Source organism: Typopeltis vanoorti, chromosome 18 (assembly GCF_054136105.1).
Source record: "Typopeltis vanoorti isolate ZY-2024b chromosome 18, IOZ_Tvanoo_1.0, whole genome shotgun sequence".
In the NCBI taxonomy this organism is placed as follows: domain Eukaryota; kingdom Metazoa; phylum Arthropoda; class Arachnida; order Uropygi; family Thelyphonidae; genus Typopeltis; species Typopeltis vanoorti.
Window position 1 is genome coordinate 75,185,222 of NC_143566.1, and position 24,481 is coordinate 75,209,702.

Sequence of the window (24,481 nt, forward strand, 5' to 3'; positions counted from 1 at the left end):
CATTGGATAGTAAGAGCCAAAGTAAGAATAAGACTCCGAAACCTTCCAAGTCAGGCACATCCCACTAGACTGGATATTAGAGTAATTCCTAGTGGATTTGCAGAAGAAATATCAACTCAGTTGGATGATTTTTTTAGAGACTACTGAGGAGAACTCACCAGAAATGCTTTGGGAAGGAGTCAAGATTATAATACAACCAAGTATCTTGGGCCAATAAGAAGACCAAGAGACCCATGAATATCAGATTCAACATGGGATCTAATTGAAAGAAGGCAGCTGGAAAAACAAAGAGACACAGGGAATGAAGAATGTAAGAGATTACATAGAGAAGTCAGAAGTCTGGATGGAAAGAGAAGGCAGGACAGAAAAGTTTTATACTAATAAATGTGAAGAGATAGTTCCAGAGGAGGAGGAAGCACAATTATAAAAGGATGTTTTGTTTAGTTTGTGACCTAAAGCACAAGTTTAAGCTCAAATTGAATGCAATCGAAGACAGGAGTGGAACGATACTGACAGAACTGGAAATCAAAAACAGATTTATTATTATTATTACATGACACTCAAGGGAGTCCAAGGGCTCATTGCAGAGAGGGCACTCTACTCTACTCTACTTTGCTAAATACATCTCATCCTCTCCACTACTACTTAATTCTCTTACTACAACACTACTACCATCAACACACCAATGACAGATTTTTTGTCTGTAAATTGCGTATGTTCTGAAGGCTGATTTGTCTGTATGCAGGATGAAAAACCTGAGTTACCAGGAGGGGAAACCCTGCTTCCTCCGTATGAGATTGGCTAACTCACCTTCAATTGAAAAAGCCCATATAGGGATTCCAATATAGATGGAAAGAATACTGTGAGGAACTGTACAACAGAGAGGATAAAGAAAATTTGGAGAAACCATCTCACCAGGAAAAATTCAATTTGGAACCTCCTCCAGTTAGGCATGAGGTTGAAAGAGCAGTTAAACCGCCTAATAGCAATAAGGCCCCAGGTGCAGATGGAATCCCATAGAATTAATTAAGGCTACAAAGGATGGAGGGATAAGACTGTTTCATAGATTGATTACAGGGATATGGGAGACTGCATCATGGCCTAGAGACTGGAAGGTCAGTTTTCACACCACTGCATAAGAAGGGAGATGTGAATTATTGCAAGAACTCTAGAATTATTAGTTTAATATCTTATGCAAGCAAGAGATCATTCTAAATAGGATTGAGGCCAAAGTTGAGGCAGAGATGTCAGAGGAATAAGCAAGTTTTAGGAAAGGTAAACCAGAGATCAGATCCTTTGCCTTAGACAGTCATAGAAAAGTATAAAGAATTTAAACTCCCAATGATCATGTGTTTCACAGATTACTCTAAAGCTTTTGTGTTCAGCATGTGAAATTATGGAAAGTAATGAAAAAATGGGTTTTCCTCAACACACTATCAGGCCCGATAGTTAACTTGTACAAGAAGGTACAAGTACAACGGCATCCACAGTAAGAACAGGTGATAGATTAACTGATTGGCTTCAGGTTGGAAAGGGAGTTAGGTAAGGATGTCTACTTTCTCCTCACTTGTTTAGTATCTATGCTGAGAACATCATGCATGTAGTATTGGATGAACTCAAGACAGGAATTAGGATGGGTGGTAGATTGATCAGTAATCTATGGTATGCTGATGATACTCTTCTGTAATGACAAGGAAAAACTAGAACAAATTCTTGACAAAGTTAATGAGATCAGTAAGAACAGTAAGAGAACTTCAGCTCAATCCTAACAAGATAAAGATTATGGTTCTCAAAGGAAATACAGACAGGGAAACTCCTGAGAAACAAATGTACCTTAATGGAGAAAGAATTGAGAAAGTCAGCAAGTTTGAGTACCTGGGATCCATTATTAATTTGAAGAATTTCTGTTCAGAAGATGTCAGAAAAAGAAAAGGAATGGCTAAAACAACAGTCAGACACTTGTCTAATATCTGGAAGGATGGATCTATCTCCACGGGAACAAATTTGAGGATTTTGGATGCTGCTGTATTACCAACAGCGACTTATGAATATGAGACTTGGAACCCAAAAAGAAGTCTGATAGGAAAAGGATAGCTGCTTTTGAGATGTGGTGTTACAGAAGGCTGGAGGATTTCATATATTGAATGGCAGATAAATGGATGGGTGCTAGAAAGAATCAGTAGAACTTTAAGACTCCTTAAGGATATTATTATTATCATTATTATCGTGACACCTCCAAGGAGTCCAAAGACTCATCGCAGGAGGACACCCACTATACAACCATCTCCACCACTACACCGAACCTCTACTAACAATCATCTCCATCAACACCATCCACCACCACCACAACTAGTATTTTTTGTCTGTAAATTGCATGTGTTCTGAAGGGCCGATTTGTCTGTATGCGGAATGAAAAACCCAAGTTTCCGGGAGAAAAACCCTGCTACCTCCATATGAGATTGGCTAACTCACCTTCAATTGAAAAAGTCTACATAAAGATTCCTCTCATTACGATGAGAATCGAACTTAGGCCTATTCTAATCAAAGGGCGCAATGTACCGTCGTTCTTCCAATTGCATTACAGAGGCGTTAACATATGTTGACAGAAGAAAGTTGAAATACTTTGGGCACCTTGAAAAGATGGAAGGAGGACTTCTCAGAACAGTAACAAAAGGAAAAGTTCCTGGAAAAAGAGAAAGGGATAGATCATCAGTGAGATGGATGGATGGTGTGTGTGTGTGTGCGTGTGCGTGCGTGCGTGCGTGCTTGCGTGCGTGGAGTGACTGATCTTCAGACAGTTGAAACCGCCAGATAGCAAGGACTGGTGTGGCACATCATTGAACATCTGAGTAACCATATGGCATCTGTTGATGTCCAATGAATAGATGGATGGAGAGTTCCCCAAATATTTCTATATATCTGGGATTAATTTCCTACTCTGTTGTTTAGACCTCCGGAAAAAACATCTTTTCATATATGTTCATTGTCCGATTTCTCACTTTGAAATCTGTTCAACTGACTACTTGAAATTGCTCATTAGTCAAGAAATTTATCTCTTTTTGTTTTGGTGTTGAACATTATAGCTAGTCCTTTCTTCCTTTTCCTGATCATTATCATTATTGACTGAATATAGCATCGTATTGTCAACAGTATCGTACCTGTTTTAGTCAACTTCTTGATAACACCAATTATGGTGGAGTACTCTTGTAATTTCTCTGCTAGATCATCTCTTTTTCCTTGATACGTCTAATATTGATGGATCCTGATCTTCTCCAATTTTTTTGAGTTTTTCTGATCTCACTGTTTACCTTAGTTCCTTCACAAAAACAGTGAGGGCCTTGTTTAACTAGATAATGACCCAGCAGTAATAACATGTTATGCTATTATATTTGTTTGTGGTTTAAGCTAATACAGAAAGCAAGTTAGCCAGCTATGTCCCAAATTATCAACCCATCCTCATTTGTTCATTATCCAGGTGGATACCTTGTGGAAAATAACAGGATATACCACAAGGTGAGGTTTTGATATCAGGTCAGAAGCCCTGGTTGGTTTTACACATTTCTTATGGGCTATGTAGAGGTCTCCACATAGCCCATAAGAAATGGTCTATGTAGAGGTCTCCTCTCAGTTATCTAGCTTTGATCCTTAAACAATACCTTTTTTTTAAATTATATATTAAATAAACTCTCCGTTATCTCACCTAAATTAAATATACACAGTATTAGCTTAAACTTAAAATGATAGATGTAGAGCTCAAAATAATAACTGGAAGGAGAATTTTCTACTCCAAGCCAACCCAATCAAAATATATAGTTTTTTTTTTTTTAAATGTGTATTTTTATATTTCATGAAAAAGTGATTTTTTTTTCTTTTTTATTTAGATTTATCTCTTTCACTAACAATGATGAATGAACAGCTTGGAGCTTTTCGGACAGTCTTGGGACGAGGTAAATATGCAAGCTTCATTTTTTATGTGCCTCAAACATTTTTTAATAATTCAAATGAGCTATTCTTTCCTAGTGTTGTAATCCTTATTATATTTCCCTACTGAGTGTTCCCAATAAGATTTATGCAAGTATACTCGAGAAAAGGCTAAGAAAAATTTTGGAAGAGAAACTTGGAGAACAAGCTGAGTTCAAGTTCGGCTTTTCACTTTACGTTGAGAAATCATGAGGATATAATAAGAATCTGTATTTAAATTCTGTAGATCTAGAAAAGGCATATGACAAGGTGTCAAGAGAAAAGCTGTTCAACATGCTACAGTTATACAATGTAAATGGGATATTATGTCAAGCCATACATCATCTATATTTGAGTTTTGTAAGTCAGCAGTTAGAATTGAAGTAGGTATACAGGAAGGTGGTTTGATGTTAAGTCAGGTGTGAGATAACTGTGCACATTATCTCTTCTGTTATTCATCACATAATAAAGGAAAGTAGTATTAAACTTCATATCAAAATTGGAGATGTTAATCTCAGCTGTTTACTTTATGCAGATGATGTTATACTTTGAAATCTGCAACCAGTAAAAATCTGCAAGATTTCTCAACTAAACTGAATAACTGCTGTAATAAATTTGGTATAAAAATCAGCATTAAAAAGATAAAGACAATGAAAATAAGCAGAAACATTGAAAACATCAACTGCATCTTGAATGGAGAACCTACCAAACAAATGAAACATTTTAGCTATTTTGGCATAGTGAAGATGGCAAAATAGCTTTCACATCATCATCATCAAATTCCTGCCATGTACTCTCAAGGGGTGTACAGGATATGATAGTACCACATGAAACATTTACATTATCACTAACTTCCTATCTACAGTTTTCCTCCAAATCAGTCTGTTACTTGTCAATACTCCAACATTATCAGATCTTATTTATATCGTCTAAGGCACATTGTACCGTATCAATCCACCTACATCTTAGTCTTCCTCTGGTTCGTTTTCCTGCCAACCTGGCAGAAAACACTTGTTTTGCTCATCTTTCTTTGCCCATTCTGTTTAAGTGACCATACCACCTGAGATTAGCTCTGCTAACGCATTCCGGGATGCTGACTATGTCAAGTTCTTTCCTAATATCTTCATTTTTAATATGATATTGCCATTGATGCTATCTGTTCTTGCCCCTAATCTTTCTCAGAACTCTCGTATCTGTGGTCTCCAGTCTTTGGATAAGTGTTTTACTTCTTACACAGCTCTCAGATCCATAAGTTAAAACTGGCTTGAACACTGTCTTGTATACAGCTAATTTAGTGTTCCGACTAATTTCTCTCTTATTCCATATGAATTTATTCAATTGACTTCCTACCATACCAGCTTTGTTGATTCTGTTGTCTATTAACATATTTAATTTACCATCTTCACTAAAAATCGTGCCTAAGTAGCTGAAATGTTTTACTTGTTCCACAGATTCTCCATTTCACAACACAGTTGACATTTTCAATGATTCTGACTATTTTTATTGTTGACCTTCATACCATACCTATTACAAGGGTTATTCAATTTAGTCAGGGAATCTTGCAGACTTGTAGCGGATTTATTTAGAAGTATAACATCGTCCGCATAAAGCAATGAACTGGCATTAATATATCTCCAATTTTGATATCATGTTTAATACCACTTTCCTTCATAATGTGATCCATATAGATAATGAATAACAGAAGGGATAATGTACATAATTGTCTTACACCAGATTTAACATTAAACCATTTTCCTGTACTTCCTTCAATTCTAACTGCTGAGTTACAACTCAAATACAGACTAAGTATTGCTTGATATAATATCCCATTGACACCATATAACTGTAGCGTATTAAATAGCTTCTCTCTTGGCATCTTGTCATATGCCTTTTCCAACAAATCTTAAATACAGATCTTTGTTATATTCCCATGTTTTCTCAACTATTTGTCATAAAGTGAAGATCCTGAGAGCCTCTATTTCGCCTGAATCCAGCTTGTTCTTCACCAAGCTTTTCTTCAACAATTCTTCTCAACTGTTTCTCAAGTATACTGGCATAAATCTTACCAGGAACACTCAGTAGGGAAATACTTCTGTAATTGTCTCATTCAGTTTTATTTCCCTTTTTATATATGGGTACTATGAGAGCTCTACTCCATTCATCAGGAATTTGTCCCTCTGTCCAGGCTTTCTGAACTATGCAGTGTAGATACTGTAAGACTTTTATACCTCCATACTTCAGCATTTCTGGTCGAATATCATCTATCCTGCTGCCTTTCCACATTTCAAGCCTTTGATGGCTTTTTCTACTTCAAGTATGGATATGTATTCCTGACTGTATGCCTGTTGAGTGTTATTTACCACTGTACTATCACTGCTTGTTTCATTTAGCAATTTTTCGAAGTAATTACTCCATACTTCAAGGATATCTTTTTCTCCCATTTTCATGTCACTGTATCATCTCTGACTCCTTTTATAGCACTCTTTCCTCCATTTCTAAGCTTCTTGAACAACCCCCAGAATATTTTGCCACCATCTTGATATTTATTTTCTATTTTCTTGCCAAAGTCCTCCCATGACTTTTGTTTAGCTAGTTTTACACAGTGTTTAGCATTCTTACATTTGTCTCTGTATTCTCTAAGAGCACAAGCTGATTTATTTGCCAGAAACTTTTGATATGCTTTCTTCTTTTCCTTCACCGCCTCTTTAACTTCCTGTGTCCACCATGGAGTTCTGATTTTTCTATTCTTGCAGACAACCTCACCACATGCCTCTCTGACTGATTCAATCAGGGTTTTCTTCAGAGTTTGCCACTGAAGCTCCAAGGTTTGATTCCTGTTCTCAAACTCTTTCATTTTTTCTGCAACAATTTTTGTGTATTTTAGTCTACAGTTCACATCTGAGAGCTGCTCCACTTTTATTCGTTTTAATACTTTCTTACATGTTATTCTTTTCAATATGAAATTCAATTTTATCCTGCTCTAGATTAAATAGTGATCACTTCCAATTTCAAATCCTCCATACACTCTGGTGTCCTGCAGCAGGGAGAAAACATCACTATCAACTATAACGTAGTCACTGAGACTTTTCTTATTCCTTGCTTCTTCTCTCCATGTGAATTTGTGCACATTTTTATGTTAGAACATGGTGTTAGTAATAACCAGTCAATCCCCTGAGCAGAAATCCAACAGATATTTGTCATTATTATTAGCTTTGCTCTTTTCTCCAAATTTTCCCAAAATATTTTTGTATGTCTCACAATCATTTCCTACTGTACTATTTAGATCCCCAAAGAGGACCAACTTTTCCTTTTTCATTGTGTCAGTTGTTTTCTCTAAAGACTCAAAAAATCCTCCACTTCTACCTTAGTAGAACCTTCTGTGGGACCATAGGCACAAATAAGTCTCATTGTCCAGTTCCTCATTCTCTCATATTTGCCCACATTACTCTACTCGAGACTGACTGCCATTCAAGAAGATTAGTCTCGTATTTTGTGTTGAATACTATGGCTACTCCTTCTTTTCCTTGATTGTCATTGCCTGAATATAACATTTTGTATTTATTGCTCAGAAAGATCTCACCAGTTTTTGTCTTTTTTGTTTCAGTCATCCCTATTATGTCGATCTGGTACTTATCTAATTCCTTAGCTAGCTCCATTTCTTTGCCATTCTTATTTTGATAGTACCGAACTTTAACTTTGGTGATGTTGAGTTGGGGTGTGTTTTCAGATTTGTTCCAGTAGCTGATTTTACGCTGTTCACCCTGGTTCCCTGGCAAAAACAACGAGGGGGGGGGTCTTGTTTAACCGGGCGACGCCCCAGCCGACATGAAATTTTGTCATGTTGTGCCATCATTTTGTATTTTGGTTTAAGCCAATAAGAATACAATTTGGTCACCTTAATCCCAAATTTCCAGCCCATCCTCGTTCGTTCAGTATCCAGGTAGATACCTAACAGGGTGCACCACAAGAAGGTGAGGATTGGACATTAGGTCAGAAGCCCTAGTCAGTTCTCCTCATTCCTTTTAAAGGCTATGTGGAGGTCTCCTCTCAATTATAAAGCTTTGACCCTTAAGCACCCCCATAGCTTTCACTAAATATAGAAATATACAATAGAATTATCAGAGCTGGTATAGTAGGAAGTCAACTGAATAAATTTTTATGAAATCAGAGAGAAATTAGTCAAAACACTATAATAACTATATACAAGACAGTGTTCAAACCAATTTTTGCATACAGATCTGACAGATGGGTTGGAACTAAAATACTTGATCAAAGGTGGGAGACTCTCAGAACTCTTGCATATGATGAGAGTTCTGAGAAAGATTGGTGGAGTGAACAGGTGCAACAATAGCAGTATCATATTAAAAATTAGGATATTATAAAAGAATTTGATATTGTTAGCATTCAGGAATGTGTTAGCAGATATAATCTCACATGGTATGGTCACTTGAGCAGAATTGGACAGAAAAGATTAGCATAACTTTTCCTCTCCAGCATTCTTTGCCAAGATGGCTGGAAATCATTTGCTGTGATACAGTGCTACTTGGAGTGGTGCTTCAACTTTCAGTAAGCTTTAAGTTGATGTTACTGAACATCAATTAATTGATGTTCAGTAACACAATAAGTGTAAGAAATAAAAGAATTTATTTATTATCTTATCACACATATAAGTATTTGATAAGTTAGACATATCAGGTAGATATTTATAGCCTGAAGTGGCAAAATTTTTGCAAAAGAATTCTTTGTGAAACATATAGCATACTGTACTATATGTTTTGCAATCTTTTGTATTTTTGTATGTGTGTGTGTGAGAGAGAGAGAGAGAGCATAGTTATAAATATATTGAAATTATAATTATGTGTAATTATTAAAAAACTATACTTAAATAGTTTTATTATTATCAGACCCAACATATGAGAGATTTAAAGTACTATAGCACATCTGTGCCATGCAAGGGCAAGTGAAAGAAGAATAAAAATTGATACGTATGTGTTTTGGAACAATTTGGAGATAGTCCTTGGGGAAAATGGTATGAGAAACTGTTAGAAAACAGAGGTAGATGGAATGAAGTTGATTTGACAGGTTTGAAACAAAATAGTGAATGGATGTCAATTAGCAGCTACTGGTGTGTTAACAGGATTGAATGAAAGTGAGGATGGTGGCAACCAGTTTAACAGAATAACATGTGAAAATAGTGGTAGACGACATAAGGCAGAAACAGGAAATCTATGAGAAAGCAGCTGGAGTGAAGGGATGAGTCTGAGAGAGAGAGAGGTCATCACTTAACCAATTTCAGATTGTCCTCTTCCAAATAGCATCAAGCATTTTAGGTGGTTTTTGGTACACTGTCCAAATGTTAGAGTAATATTCTAAAGAAGAATGAATTGTGAATTTAAGCAATGTTAGAAGTTGTAAATCTTGACCAAAAATTGGACACTTGGTATTTTTGATGGTGAGAGGATTGTGAATATATGTTTATGCCAGGAAGGCTAGAGATGCAAGTCAGTCCACGAAAGATCTGATCTGAAGTTGATGAGGTTGTTTTAACTCTATTGGAATATGGCAGAGGTAAATGTTTATTATTATCATTATTAGTCATGAGAAATATTTTTCAGGCATCCTCATGAAATCAAAAGACTCAATACCTGTCATACCTCTCCTTAAACTCATTTACTGATGAAGCACCCACAACCACTTCTGCCAACCCATTCCACCAATTCACAATAAAAGCAAAAAATATAACCCTAACACCCTTGCTAACTGCACTCTTACCGAATTTCCACTAATGATCCTTTGTTCTCTCCCTTCCTGTCATGCACTGAAAAAAATCTTCAGTGTTAATCCTATATAATTGTATGCATGTTATGTCTCCTTTTGTATATCATTGTATGTCTCCTCTTTTTTACACTCTTATCAGCTAGTTTCCGAAGCCCAGAGACCATCAGTCTATTCTTATACAGAGCATTCCATAGACCTGTTACGATCTTTGCCACTCACCTATGGATCCTCTCTACCACTTCTTATCCCCATGAAATCTGGGTGTCCAGATGTGGCCTTATTACCGCCCCCCCCCCCCCAAACCAGCTACGATGTCCAAAGACGTCCAGCTAAATCTGGATACGATTCTTTAACACCCATTGAATAACATGGATAAGAAGTGCAATTTGGTCTCACTATTTCATCCACATCGGCCAGTAGGAAGGTTAAAGCCTTATATAGGGAAACAGTAATCTCTCTATCCCTGCTTGTTAGTGTGTTCTTCAACAACCAGGTAATCTGATGTACAGTTTTCCTGTTTTAGTTTCCTTCACAATATGACCTCTAAACTTCAACTTCCTGTTCACAATTGCTCCCAAGTCCCTGGCTTCATCAGTTTCCTACAGTTCAGTTCCATCAATATAGAGCACAGCTTGTGATCTCTTTCCAAAGTGCATCACCTTACACTTGACTACATTAAACTGGCACCATTTACCTTTGTCCATAATGCTAGTCTATTAAGTCTTCCTGCAGGATATCAACATCACCTTCATTTATCATTGATCCTTCAAGTTTAGTATCATCAGCAAATAACTGAATATTTCCTGTCAAATCATTTCCTATGTTGAAAAAAAAAATGATCAAATGTCTGGAAGAACCAACTGTCATGTTTCTCCAAGCATTGTCAAGAATTACTACTGGAGTTTCTCCATATGTTTCTATGGCTTGTTTCTAAAGATGGGTAGTGTTGGTAAGATCTGTTGTGCATTGAAAGCAGCAGAAGCACTGATTAATCTCTGTGCCATCAGATGGTGAAGCAGCTAATCAGTTTCTTCATTACTTTTGAGAGAACTAAGGTGAGGACAATGGAGCAATAGTTTGATAGCTTACTTTTATCTTTTACTTATTTTTATCTTTGTCCTTTTACTTATTTTATTTTTATTTTATATATTGCTTTCAAGCTGTAGAACAGATATTGTACAGATGATACAGAATGGGAATTAATTGAGTAGCACAAGTTTTGAGCACATTTGAGAAGATACTTCCAGGCTTGTTGATAACAAGCTATTTAGCTTTCTTTCATGTTCTTCCGATAGAAGACCAGAGGAGACCTGCACTGAGCTGTATTTAATGAAGTGGGAATACTTTCTCTTTGTAATCTATGCAAGGAGTTGATGGGATGATGCCAAGAGGTTAAACTTTGGGTGATATTACAATAGAACTATCTATACAATCTGGATGAGAGAGAAAAAGAGGTGGAAATTTAGAAGGACAGAAATTATGCCAGATGGTCTTAGTGAGAGAACCTAAAGTTCAGCTGCTATTTGAGTAGGAGGCAAGTTTTCTGCACTTAGTCCTTTCAAAGCTTGATTTGGATTTTTTTCCAAATATATACCCCAAAGGCATGAGGCAGAACTCTTTAGTTCTAACTTTGTAAATCAGTAGGCAGGTGGTCTCCATCCTTAGTCACCAGTGATAATTGCATTCATGGCTACTGATGATTTTGAAGACTTTGAAATGGCAGATAACTGCCATCTCATGTTCCTAAACCCTGTTATCATGTTCCTATTACTGTCTGAAATAGTGTGAGTTCTAGAGTCATTTTATCTGATTTGTGGAATCCATGTTTCTGGTTTTTAACTGCAAAAATAAAATGTAAAATAAAAATATAAAATAAAATTATTTGCCTGTGCCAAAGATCAACTAGCTTGAAAAAAGGAGATGAAAAAAAGTTACCTTATTGGCTAATTTCAAAAATTTCAAAAGAACCACCTTTTGAAATTCAAGCTATACACTGTAGAACAACAATCCAACTAGTAATTTTTTTATTAATGCTAATATAACCACTTCTAAATTTCATCCAGCCTCCTGCTTTCTCAGTACCTGACTCACTTTTTTATATATTGGATATGCTTTTTTATGATGTACATATACTAATAGTATAGCAGTAATTTATTTTATTTAATAATTTTCATTTGGTATCTTTAGTTTATTATGCTTTGTTGATGAACTATGAGATGAATCTGATGTCACTCTACATTTCATTTACTGAATGACAATTATTTAACTGCAAAACTAGTCATGGTGGATGAAATACAGTGGAACCTCGGTTGTCGAACCTAATTCGTTTCCAAAGGCTGTTCAGAAACCGAATTGTTCGAAAACTGAAACCATTTTCCCATAAGAATTAATGTAAAATGGATTAATCTGTTCCTGAACCCCAGATGATTGTTTATTTAAACCTTTACAACAGTACTTTGTGCATAAGAACATATACAAACATAATGAAAATGCATAAAATCTTACATAAAAAGAATAAACACAATAAATAGATAAAATATAGACAAAAATTGATCGCCTCTTTATTTTTGAGTATTGTACAGATCGTTGATTTCGCCATACTGAACTGCATAGCAAGATCTGAGACACAAACACCATTTTCATGTTTGGATATGATTTCTTTTTTCATCTCTATCGTGGTTCTGACAACTTTTCTTTTCGCTTTGCTGCTATCACCATGGTGGCTTAATTAATAATAATTTATGAAAAAAAACAACAAAACACAAAGAAAATCAAGAAAACTCACTGCAAATGTGAGCAGGTGTCTGCACTGAATGAAAGCTGCTGTGTAACTGATGCTTTCCTGCCTTACAGCTCAGCACACGGAGCACGTGGTTGCTGTTTATCTGTTCAGGAACCGAAATTCTGTTTGGAAAATATGTTTGGGAACCGAATTGTTCGACAACCGAGGTTCTACTGTATATTGACTGTTATTATAATATTTATGTTATTTCAATGGTATTTTAAATTCAATGTTACACTTCATATTCATGTTTTGACTGACATTAAAATATGTCATGGCCAGTTGGTTGGTTGAATGTTATGCAGGCAGACCAATAAGTTCCAATTTATCCTAGCCATGCTATTGTACATCTTGATTTTTCTTCCAAACAATAGTTACCATATTATCCATTAGTTTCCATTTCTTATGTTTACTGAATGAAAAAGTATTAATTATATGCAAATATTTATCTTTCTTAATTTTTAATTGTAAAGAATGATAAAAACTTCTTTCTATCTTTAAAACTCATAATTATATTCATATCACTAATAAAAGACTGTGAACCTAATGTACCATACATCAGTACTCAGAAGATTCTTCTTCTTTCGCTATGCCTTATCCCATGTTAAACGGGGTCGGCGTTCACATCTTTAATCTTCTTCTTCCAGATTCTCCGGTCCAGGGCATCTTCCTGACTCCATCCTTTCTCCCTAAGATCCTCTGCCACCTTATCATTCCATCTGAGTTTGGGCCTGCCTCTTTTCCTCCTTCCCTCCATCTCCATATGCTCCACCTGTTTACCAACATACTCCTCACTCCTTCTCTCTACATGACCGAAACTCCTCACTCTTTCTCTCTACATGACCAAACCACCTCAGCCTGCTTTCTTGTACCTTCTTACCGATCGGTCCCACCTTGATCGTTCCTCTGATGTAGTCATTCCTTATCCTGTCCTTCTTTGTCACACCACTCATCCATCTCAACATCTGCATCTCTGCCACCTCCATTTTCCTCCCCTGTGCCTTTGTTATAGGCCACGTCTCCATGACATGGAGCATTGCCAGCCTCACCACCATCTTATACAGCTTTCCTTTCATCTTACAACTCATTCTCTCTTGTCACACAGGACCCCATTCATCTTCGTCCAGTTCATCCAGCCGCATGTTATTTGGTGCTGTATTTCCTCATCCAGGTCACCATTCCTCTCGATGACCGACCCAAGGTATTTGAATTTCTTCCCTAAAGTTAACCTTTCACCCTGGAGTCATATGATCATATCCTTGTCACTCCCCGTTGACATATATTCGGTCTTTACCCGAATATATGTCAACGGGATGAATCCCGTTGACATATATTCGGTATATGTCAATTTTCCGGCTAATTTTCATGCCTCTCTCCTCCAATACCTTTCTCCACTCTTTCAGGGTCTTTTTAAGCTTCTCTCGGGATGATTCACAGAGAACAATATCATCGGCAAACATCATGCTCCCTGACGCCTCCTTCTTGACGTTCTCCACTAGTACATCCATGACCAGATCAAAGAGGTAGGGGCTCAGAGTTGATCCTTGATTGAGCCCTGCGATAATGGGGAACCCCTCTGTCACTGACACTAGACCTGACCTGAGTTTTCGCTCCCTCATACGTCTCCTTCACCAACCTCACTTACTTTTCTGACACCCCCTTCTTCCTCATACACCTCCATACCTGTCCTGTCTGGCCACTCTGTCGTATGCCTTTTCCAGGTCTATAAACCCCATATGTAGCTCTGCCTGCATTTCCCTATATTTCTCCATCAATCGCATTAGCACAAATATTGCATCCGTTGTCCCTCTTCCTGGCATAAATCCAAACTGCTCCTCACCAATTTTTGTTTCCCACCATATCCTTCCTTCAATTACTCTTTCCCATATCTTCAACATGTGTGACATCAGCTTGATCCCTCTATAGTTGCTAAAATCTTGAACATCTCCTTTTCCCTTGTAGATTGGGACAAGAATGCTTTTCCTCCATTCCTCTGGTATCTTTTCCTGTTGGGCTATTTTCCTCATCAGATCCCATAACATGTCTATGCCCTCACTGCCCAAGCTTCTCCACACTTTTCCAGGCATCTGGTCTGCCCCCACAGCCTTTCCATTCTTTGTTTTTCTCAGTGCCCAGTACACTTCCTCTCTGCTTATGTCCTGCACCGATCCTTCGTTTGCCTCTTCATCCTCACACCGCTCTCTTGGATTCTCCTCATTTAGTAGATTACGAAAATATTCTTCCCATCTTCCTCTGATTTTGTCATCCTCTTGTAGTACTACTCCTGTGGCATCCTTTATCTGCTTAACTGATGTTATGTCTTTCGAGGCCTTATCTCTAGCTTTCACTATTCTCAACAACTTAGCTTCACCACCGTTTCTCTCCAGTACTTCATAAACCTTTTCAACTGCCCTCGCCTTCGCCCTTGCCACAGCTCTCTTTGCACTTTTCTTGGCTAATCTATATGCCTCCTTGTCGGCTCTGGTTCCAGTCATGTCCCATTTTTTCTTTGCCTCTTTCTTTTCCCTGATCTCCAACTGCACCTCCTCATTCCACCGCCATGCCTCTTTATCCTCAGGTGGCCCCTTTCCTGATGTTATACGAGCACCTCTTCTCCAATTTTTCTAATATTCCGACTATTTATGTCCCACCATTCTTCCACATCCTCTGGTAACTTCATTCCTTCCAATACCTTTAAATTCATTCCTTGGACCTTCCTCTTCAAGTTTCCACCACTTTATTTTCCTATCTTTCTGCCACTTCTGTCTATTCTTATTTTCCCCTTTTATATCACAGTCTACCACAACCAACTTGTGCTGTGCTACTAAACTTTCTCCGTTAATCACTTTACAATTTTTCACCTCCTTCAGATATTTCCTTCTGCACATAATATAGTCAATCTGACTCATGCTATCCCCGCTCTTATAAGTTATCAGGTGTCCAACTCTCTTCTTAAACCACGTGTTAGCTATAGCCAGGTCGAAGGCCACAGCATGCTCTATGATTCTTTTACCTTCTTCATTTTTTTCACCACTACTCTAACCCCCGTGCACCCTTTCTTCACTACTTTGTCGCCTTCCTACATGTCCATTCAGGTCTGCTCCGACGATCACTCTCTCACCATCAGGGATTCCCATTACTACCCGGTCTAGGTCTCTCCAGAATGCCTCTTTCTCCTCCTCATCACAACCTACTTGTGGAGTGTACTGACACACTATCACAGCCATGCTTCCTCCAATCTCAAGTTTAACACTCATAATCCGATCGTTCTTCCGGCACACCTCGCAGACTCCACCCTTCAGCTCCTTGTCGATAATGATTCCAACTCCTTTCTTCCATTCTCATTCACCCTGCTATAAAACAGTTTATATCCTTCTGCCAGCTCCTTTGCTTTATTGCCCTTCACCTTGTCTCCTGCACGCACAAGATCTTCAGCTTCCTTCTTCTCATCATGTCTACTATCTCCTTACTCTTCTCATTCATTGTATCCACATTCAGCGACCCGATTCTTACTTTACACACTCTCTCTTTCTGTTGGACTCGCTTCTTTAGCTGAACCCGTCCTTGGTTCGGTAGCCCAAGCCCACTTCTCACAGTCCTCGGGCAACAGAACTGCACGTGCTTACGAGGGATGCCCTAGCCGTTGTCCTTTCTCTGTTATTTGACATTTCATCCCTGGTTTTGGCTGTACTCAGAAGATTACTGGCTAGTTAATCTAGTTCTAGAAACCAAATGTAAAATTTTTCTTCAAGCCACTTCTGGCCAGAATATTTCTTAAAAAATGAGAGAAGGTTTTTTTTTTTTTAACTTATGTGAATCGATCTTAGAAACATTGTAAACCTATTGTATATTATTATCTTGGGCTGAGTTAAGGTATCTTGGTATCTAGAGCAGATGAACTGAATAATCCAGTTTCTCTGATCTAGATACCAAACATGGGGACTTTTTCCAAGCTACTTTCCTACAAGCATGGTGGTAGGATGCTGGTTTCACACTGGGCACTGAAGCGTGTCTACCACCTATATTGTTATTACACTTTAGGTTGCTATTACACCTGAAGATGTAACATTTTGTTAGACACGTATTCTTAGATCTCTTCTTGTCTTGCTGTCACATACTGTAGCAGTTATCCATCCCTAAGAACAGTACATAATTATGGACAGCTCCTTATGTAATTAATTTTTGTGAATCCATGACTCATCACAGGAGATCCATTTTGTCACTATGTTCACTTTTTCCTTAAATTCATTCATTGTTAGTGCATTTAGTCTCTCTCTCTCTCTGTCTGAACTGATCCATTCTCATTGCCAGTCTTTAAATTTTCTTTCTACATCAGATTTCAATCCTATTATTCTCTCCTCTGCCTAGCTTTGCATCATCAGCAAACAGCTGAATCAGTATAAAAGTCAAACAGTAATTAAATAGCAGTAACATATGCACATAACCTTGTATCATCCCATTCTTGCAAAGAAGCACATGAAACCAAGCCACTGTATATATCTGCAGTTTTGCCCCTTTTTTGTTTTTAGCAGTGGCTATTCATTCTTGTTCTGTTTTCAAAACTAACTGAACTAACTTTCCTCTTCAAACACTGTTTCTTTTCTTTAGAAGCTTTCCTTTTTCTGTAAAAATGATGGCCTGAAGGTATTCAAATATATTCTCGATATAGTTCTTCAATCTGTCAACTATATACATATATATAGGATTATGATTAAAACACATTATGATTAAAACACTAACCTTGGTCTATGTAAGAGTTATGTTTCACAAACTTTACTAACACAAATTTTATGCAAGTTGGATTTAACCCACCTGTACCTGCTAATCACACCTTATTGCTTACATCAGGGGTTCCCAACCCTATGCCCGCGGGCACCATGGTGCCCGTCAATCAATTTGTGTGTGCCCGCCGCTGTTCAACCGTGTGCCGTATAGTTTGAAATAATCACGCAATAATTCATGGCATGCTATATGACGCATGCGTTAATGACACATGACGAGTATTAAACGCATAACATGTAAAGTAGACGCACATTCGAAGTTGTTCATTCCAGTTTAAGAACTGGAATATCATCATATTCTCCTAATTAAGAAGCACTGGCCAATGAAATGCAATGCCAAAGATCACACTAACTTACACACACACACATATATATATTTAAATTTTTATATAATGTAAACTTTTAAGTAATAAAACATTTGATTATAATGTAAACTTTGTATGTATTCATTTAACAAACGAATTCAAAAAATTTGCTTGAAAAAATAGACGGTGCCTGTCACTCTATCGGTATTTTAGAATGTGCTCTAGGAAACAAAAAGGTTGGGAACCCCTGGTTTACTGTTTACATCAGCATTAAATCATTAACATGCTTTAAAGGTTATTTCTGTTTAGTGTCATTTGCATGGCTCACATAAATTATATTTAAATATGTAATTATATTATTAATGCAAAGTAATATAATATAGTATAAATAGAATGAGCAAACAGAAAAGTTTTTCAAAAAATTTTTAATTTGAATGGAAGGTGATATCAAGTAGTGAGTGATGGGGGCAAATATTATGGTCCCACAGAGGGTTCTAACAAGGAAAAAATAGAGGAATTTTTTGAAACATTAGAGAATGTAGCTAGGCACAATGAAAAAAGGAAAAGTTGGTCCTTGGAGATCTAAACAGCAGAAATGATTACCAGACATATAGAAAAAAGCTCAAAGCTAATAATAATGGTATATGCCTGTTGAATTTCTGTTAAGGACATGGATGAGTTATTACTAACACTATGTTCCAACATAAAATATGCACAATTCATATAGAGAGAAGGTGCAAGGAATAAGAAAAGTCTCATTGACTGTGTTATTGTCGACAGTAATGTTTTCTCACTGGTTGAGGACACAAGAGTATAATAGAAGATTTGAAATAGGAAGTGATTACTATTCAGTTTTTAGGAGGATAAAATTGAATTTCATATTGAAAAGAAGAGTGTGTGTGTGTAAGAAAGTTTTAAAATGAATAAAAGTTGAGCAACTTTCAGAGTTCAACTGTAGACTCATATACACAAACATCATTGAAGAAAAAATGAAAGAGTTTGAAAACAAGAACCAAACCTTGGAGATTGAATGACAAACCCTGAAGAAAACATTGATTGATTCAGCCAGAGATGTGGTGAGGTTGTCTGTAAGGACAAAAAAATCAGAACTCCATGATGGACTAAGGAAGATAAAGAGGCTGTCAAGGAAAAGAAGTAAGCATATAGAAAGTTCCTAGCAAGTACGTCAGCTTTTGCTCTTAGAGAATACAGAGAAAAATGTAAGAAAGTGAAGCACTGCGTAAAACTGGTTAAACAAAAGTCATGGGAAGACTTTGGTAAGAAAATAGAAAATAAATATCAGGAAAGTGGCAAAATATTCTGGAGCTATTGAAAAAGCTTAGAAATGGAGGAAAAATTACTGTAAAAGGAATCAGATGATAAAGGTGACATGAAAACTGAAGATCTTGATGTTTCAAAGTAATTACTCGATGTTTCGAGTAATTACTTTGAAAGACTGCTAAAGGAAACAAGCAGTGCCAGCACAGTGGTGGAAAACTCCCAACAGGAATGTAGTCAGGAATATATATCATACTTGAAGTAGAAAAAAGTCGTCAAAACCGTGAAATGTGGAAAAACAGCTGGAGTAGATGAAATTCGACCAGAAATGCTCAAATATGGAGGTATAAAAGTTTTAAAAACAGAGCTAACTGCATAATTCAGAAAGCCTGGTCAGAGGATCGAATTCCAGATGATTGGAGTAGAGCAGTCGTGTGTAAAAAGAGAAATAAAACTGAATGTGAGAATTACAGAGGTATTTCCCTTCTGAGTTTCCCTAATAAGATTTATGCAAGTATACTTGAGAAACAGCTAAGAATAATTATGGAAGGGAAACTTGGTGAAGAACAAGCCAGATTCAGCCCCAGATAGAAGTTGTCAGGATCAGATTTTTGCTTTAAAACAAATAGTTGAGAAATCTTGGGAATACAACAAGGATTCGTATTTATATTCTGTTGATCTGGAAAATGCGTATGACAAGGTGCCAAGAGAAAAGTTCTTCAGACTGATACAGTTATATGGTGTAAATGGGACATTATATCGAGCAATACATAGTCTCTATTTAAGCTGTAAGTCAGCAGTTAGTATTGGAGAAGGTACAAGAAGATGGTTTGATATTAAATCAGGTGTGCAACAAGGGCACACATTATCTCCACTGTTATTCATTATCTGTATGGATCACATTATTAAGGAAAATGGTATTAAATCTGATATTAAAATTGATGATGTTATACTTATAAATAAATCTAGTACAAGTCTGCAAAATTCCCTGACTAAATTGAAAACTGTTGTAATAAATTTAAATTATTTATTTAGTATGAAAATCAGCAATAAAAAGACAAAGAGCCTATAGAGCAAGTAAAATATTTCAGCTATTTATGCACAATTTTTTTAGTGAAGAAGGCAAATTAAATATGTGAATAGACAACAGAATTAGTAAAGCTTGTATAGTAGGAAGTCAGCTGAATAAATTTATAAATTAGTCAAAACACTAAATTAGCTGTATACAGGACAGCGTTCAAACTATTTTTAACTTATGGATCTGAGATCTGGGTTAGAAATAAAACACTTGATCAAAGACTTGGAGACCTCTGATATGAGAGTTCTGAGAAAGATTAGTGGAGTGAACAGATGGCATCAATGGCAATATCATATTAGGAAAGAACTTGACATTGTTAACATCCAGGAATGTGTTAATAGAGTTAATCTTATGTGGAATGGTCACTTAAATAGAATGTGAGAGGAAGGATTAGCAAAATAAGTGTTCTTTGCTAGGTTGGCAGGAAGAAGACCAAGATATAGAGAGATTGATACAGTAAAAAGTGTCTTAAAAGACTGAAATATAAGATCTGATAACGTTGAAGTCTTGACAGATAATAGATTAATTTGTAGGAAAGTTATTGATCAGAAGTTAGTACTGTTGGATTCTACTTCGTCTCAATCTATACTTTGGATCCGACATTTAGTTATTACAATGTTCTTAACCTAAAAAAATAATTGCTGGTTGATTTCTAATGCAAATATAAAGAAAATTTGTATTTAAAGGCTACGCCAGTTTATATCTGAATTAGTTCAAGAATTGAAGATAAACCAACTCGCAACTATCTCTCCTTTTAGGTGTTAATATTATATATACTGGCCAAGTATATTTGACTTACTTAATTTACCCACTTTGGTTAGAATATTTTATGAATGGTGCAGTAAAAGAGATTCAGGCAAAATACAACTTTAGATTAACAAAAACAAACATCATCATCATCAAATTCCTGCCATGTACCCTCAAGGGGTGTACAGGATATGATAGTACTACATGAAAAAAATTACATCATTATTAATTTCCTATCTACAATTTTCCTCCAAATCAGTCTGTTACCTGTCAAGACTCCAACATTATCAGATCTTATATTTCTATCTTTTAAGGCACTTTTTACTGTATAAATCCACCTATATCTTGGTCTTCCTCTGGGTCTTTTTCCTGCTAACCTGCCAGAGAACACTTGTTTTGCTAATCTTTCCTCGCCCATTCTGTTTAAGTGACCATACCACCTGAGATTAGCTCTGCTAACACATTCCTGGATGCTGACAATGTCAAGTTCTTTCCTAATATCCTCATTTTTAATATGATATTGCCATTGATGCCATCTGTTCATGCCTATAATCTTTCTCAGGACTCTCATATCTGTGGTCTCTAGTCTTTGGTCAAGTGTTTTACTTCTGATCCAGCTCTCAGATCCATAAGTTAAAACTGGTTTGAATACCGTCTTGTATACAGCTAATTTAGTGTTCTGACTAATTTCTCTCTTATTCCATATGAATTTATTCAATTGACTTCCCACCATACCAGCTTTGCTGATTCTGTTGTCTATTTCTATATTTAATTTACCATCTTCAGTAAAAATCGTGCCTAAATAGCTGAAATGTTTTACTTGTTCCACAAGTTCTCCATTTCACAACACAGTTGACATTTTCAATGATTCTGACTATTTTCATTGTCTTTGTCTTTTTATTGCTGACCTTCATACCATATCTATTGCAACAGCTATTCAATTTAGTCAGAGAATCTTGCAGACTTGTAACAGATTTATTTAGAAGTATAACATCATTCGCATAAAGCAAAAGAGCTGACATTAACATCTCCAATTTTGATATCATGTTTAATACCACTTTCCTTCATAATGTGATCCATATAGATAATGAATAACAGAGGGGATAATGTACATCCTTGTCTCACACCAGATTCAACATTAAACCATCTTCCCGTACTTCCTTCAATTCTAACTGCTGACTTACAACTCAAATAAAGACTAAGTATTGCTTGATATAATGCCCCATTGACACCATATAACTGCAGCGTATTGAATAGCTTCTCTCTTGGCACCTTGTCATATGCCTTTTCCAAATCGACAAAACATAAACACAGATCTTTCTTATATTCCCATACTTTCTCGACTATTTGTCATAAAGTGAAGATCTGATCCTGACAGCCTCTATTTGGCCTGAATCCACCGTGTTCTTCAACAAGTTTTTCTTCCACAATTCTTCTCAACCGTTTCTGAAGTATACTTGCATAGATCTTGCCAGGAACACTCAGTAGGGAAATACCTCTGTAATTCTCACATTCAGTTTTATTTCCCTTTTTATATATGGGTACTATGAGAGCTCTACTCCAATCATCGGGAATTTGTCCCTCTGTCCAGGCTCTCTGAACTATGCAGTGCAACCACTGTAAGACTCTTATACCACCATACTTCAGCATTTCTGGTCGAATATCATCTACTCCTGCTGCCTTTCCACATTTCAAGCCTTTGATGGCTTTTTCTACTTCAAGTATGGATACATATTCCTGACTGCATGCCTGGTCAGTGTTTTTTACCACTGTGCTATCATCACTGCTTGTTTCATTTAGCAGTTTTTCAAAGTAATTACTCCATACTTCAAGGATATCTTTTTCTCCCGTTTTAATGTCACCTTTATCATCTCTAATTCCTTTTACAGCACTCTTTCCTCCATTCCTAAGCTTCTTCAACAACCTCCAGAATATTTTGCCACCTTCTTGATATTTATTTTCTATATTCTTGCCAAAGTCCTCCCATGACTTTTGTTTAGCTAGTTTTACACAGTGTTTAGCATTCTTGCATTTGTCTCTATATTCTCTAAGAGCACTAGCTGACTTATTTGACAGGAACTTTTGATATGCTTTCTTCTTTTCCTTTACTGCCTCTTTAACTTACTGTGTCCACCAGGGAGTTCTGATTTTTTTATCCTTACAGACAACCTCACTACATGCCTCTCTGGCAGAATCAATCAATGTTTTCTTCAGAGTTTGCCACTGAATCTCCAAGGTTTGATTCCTGTTCTCAAACTCTTTCATTTTTTCTTCGATAATCTTTGTGTATTTTAGTCTACAGTTCACATCTGAGAGCTGCTCAACTTTTATTTGCTTTAAAACTTTCTTACATGTTATTCTTTTCAATATGAAATTCAATTTTATCCTGTTCAAGACTAAATAGTGATCACTTCCAATTTCAAATCCTCTGTACACTCTGTTGTCCTGCACCAGGGAGAAAGCATCACTATCAACAATAACATAGTCAATGAAAGTTTTCTTATTCCTAGCCTCTTCTCTCTCGATGTAAATTTGTGCACATTTTTATGTTGGAACATGGTGTTAGTAATAACCAGTCCATGTCCTGAGCAGAAATCCAACAGATATTTGCCATTATTATTAGCTTTGGTCTTTTCTCCAAACTTTCCCAAAATATTTTTGCATGTCTCACAATCATTTCCTACTCTGCTATTTAGATCCCCAACAAGGACCAACTTTTCATTTTTCATTGTGTCAGTTGCTTTTTCTAAAGCCTCAAAAAATTCCTCCACCTCTACCTTAGTAGAACCTTCTGTGGGACCATAGGCAAAAATAAGTCTCATTGTCCAGTTCCCCATTCTCATATTTGCCCACACTACTCTACTTCAGACTGACTGCCATTCAAGAAGATTAGCCTCGTATTTTGTGTTGAATACTATGGCTACACCTTCTTTTGCTTGATTGTCATTGCCTGAATATAACATTTTGTATTTATTGCTCAGAAAGATCTCACCAATTTTTGTCTTTTTTGTTTCAGTCATCCCTGTTATGTTGATCTGGTACTTATCTAATTCCTCAGCTAGCTCCATTTCTTTGCCATTCAGGCTTCTTACATTTATAGTACCGATCTTTAACTCTGGTGATGATGAGTTGGGGTTTGTTTTCAGATTTGTTCCAGTAGCTGACTTTTCGCTGTTCGCCCTGGTTCCCTGGCGAAAACAATGGGTTTTGTTTAACTGGGCGACGCCCCAGCCGGCATGAAATTTTGTCATGTTGTACCATCGTTTTTTATTTTGGTTTAACCAATAAGAATACAATTTCGTCAGCTAAATCCCAAATTGCCAGCCCATCCTCGTTCGTTCAGTATCCAAATAGATACTCAACAGGGTGCACCACGAGAAGGTGAGGATTGGACATTAGGTCAGAAGCTCTGGTCGGTTCTCCTCATTCCTTTAAAGGCTATGTGGAGGTCTCCTCTCAGTTATACAGCTTTGACCCTTAAACACCCCTAAAAACAAACATTTAATTTTATAATCACAAATTATACACTTAAGATCAAAATACTAAATAAGTTATTATAAACACTTCAGCCTTTCTGATAATACTGTCATACAAACTCAGATAATGGTAAATCTGTTATCTCTAATACAGTCTTCTCACAGTTCTTTAAGTTCCAAATATGACAAAAATTGCAGTAACACTTCCTCACAAACAAACACTTTTAAATTTACACTTCAGCTAATTTTCACCAATAGTTACTGTTAGTATAGGAAAATTCTAGGATGAAACTCAC

At 36.6% G+C, this 24,481-nt stretch overlaps 1 protein-coding gene across 1 annotated transcript in view; it reads left to right on the forward strand.

The window, feature by feature from the left end:
* LOC150096813 (uncharacterized) overlaps positions 1-24,481 on the forward strand; it is a 184,003-nt gene that overhangs the window by 122,678 nt on the left and 36,844 nt on the right. The window contains exon 10 of the mRNA XM_090408185.1: positions 3,882-3,947. Within this exon, the coding sequence (XP_090264311.1) occupies positions 3,882-3,947 (66 nt within the window). The remainder of the gene's footprint in view (positions 1-3,881; positions 3,948-24,481) is intronic.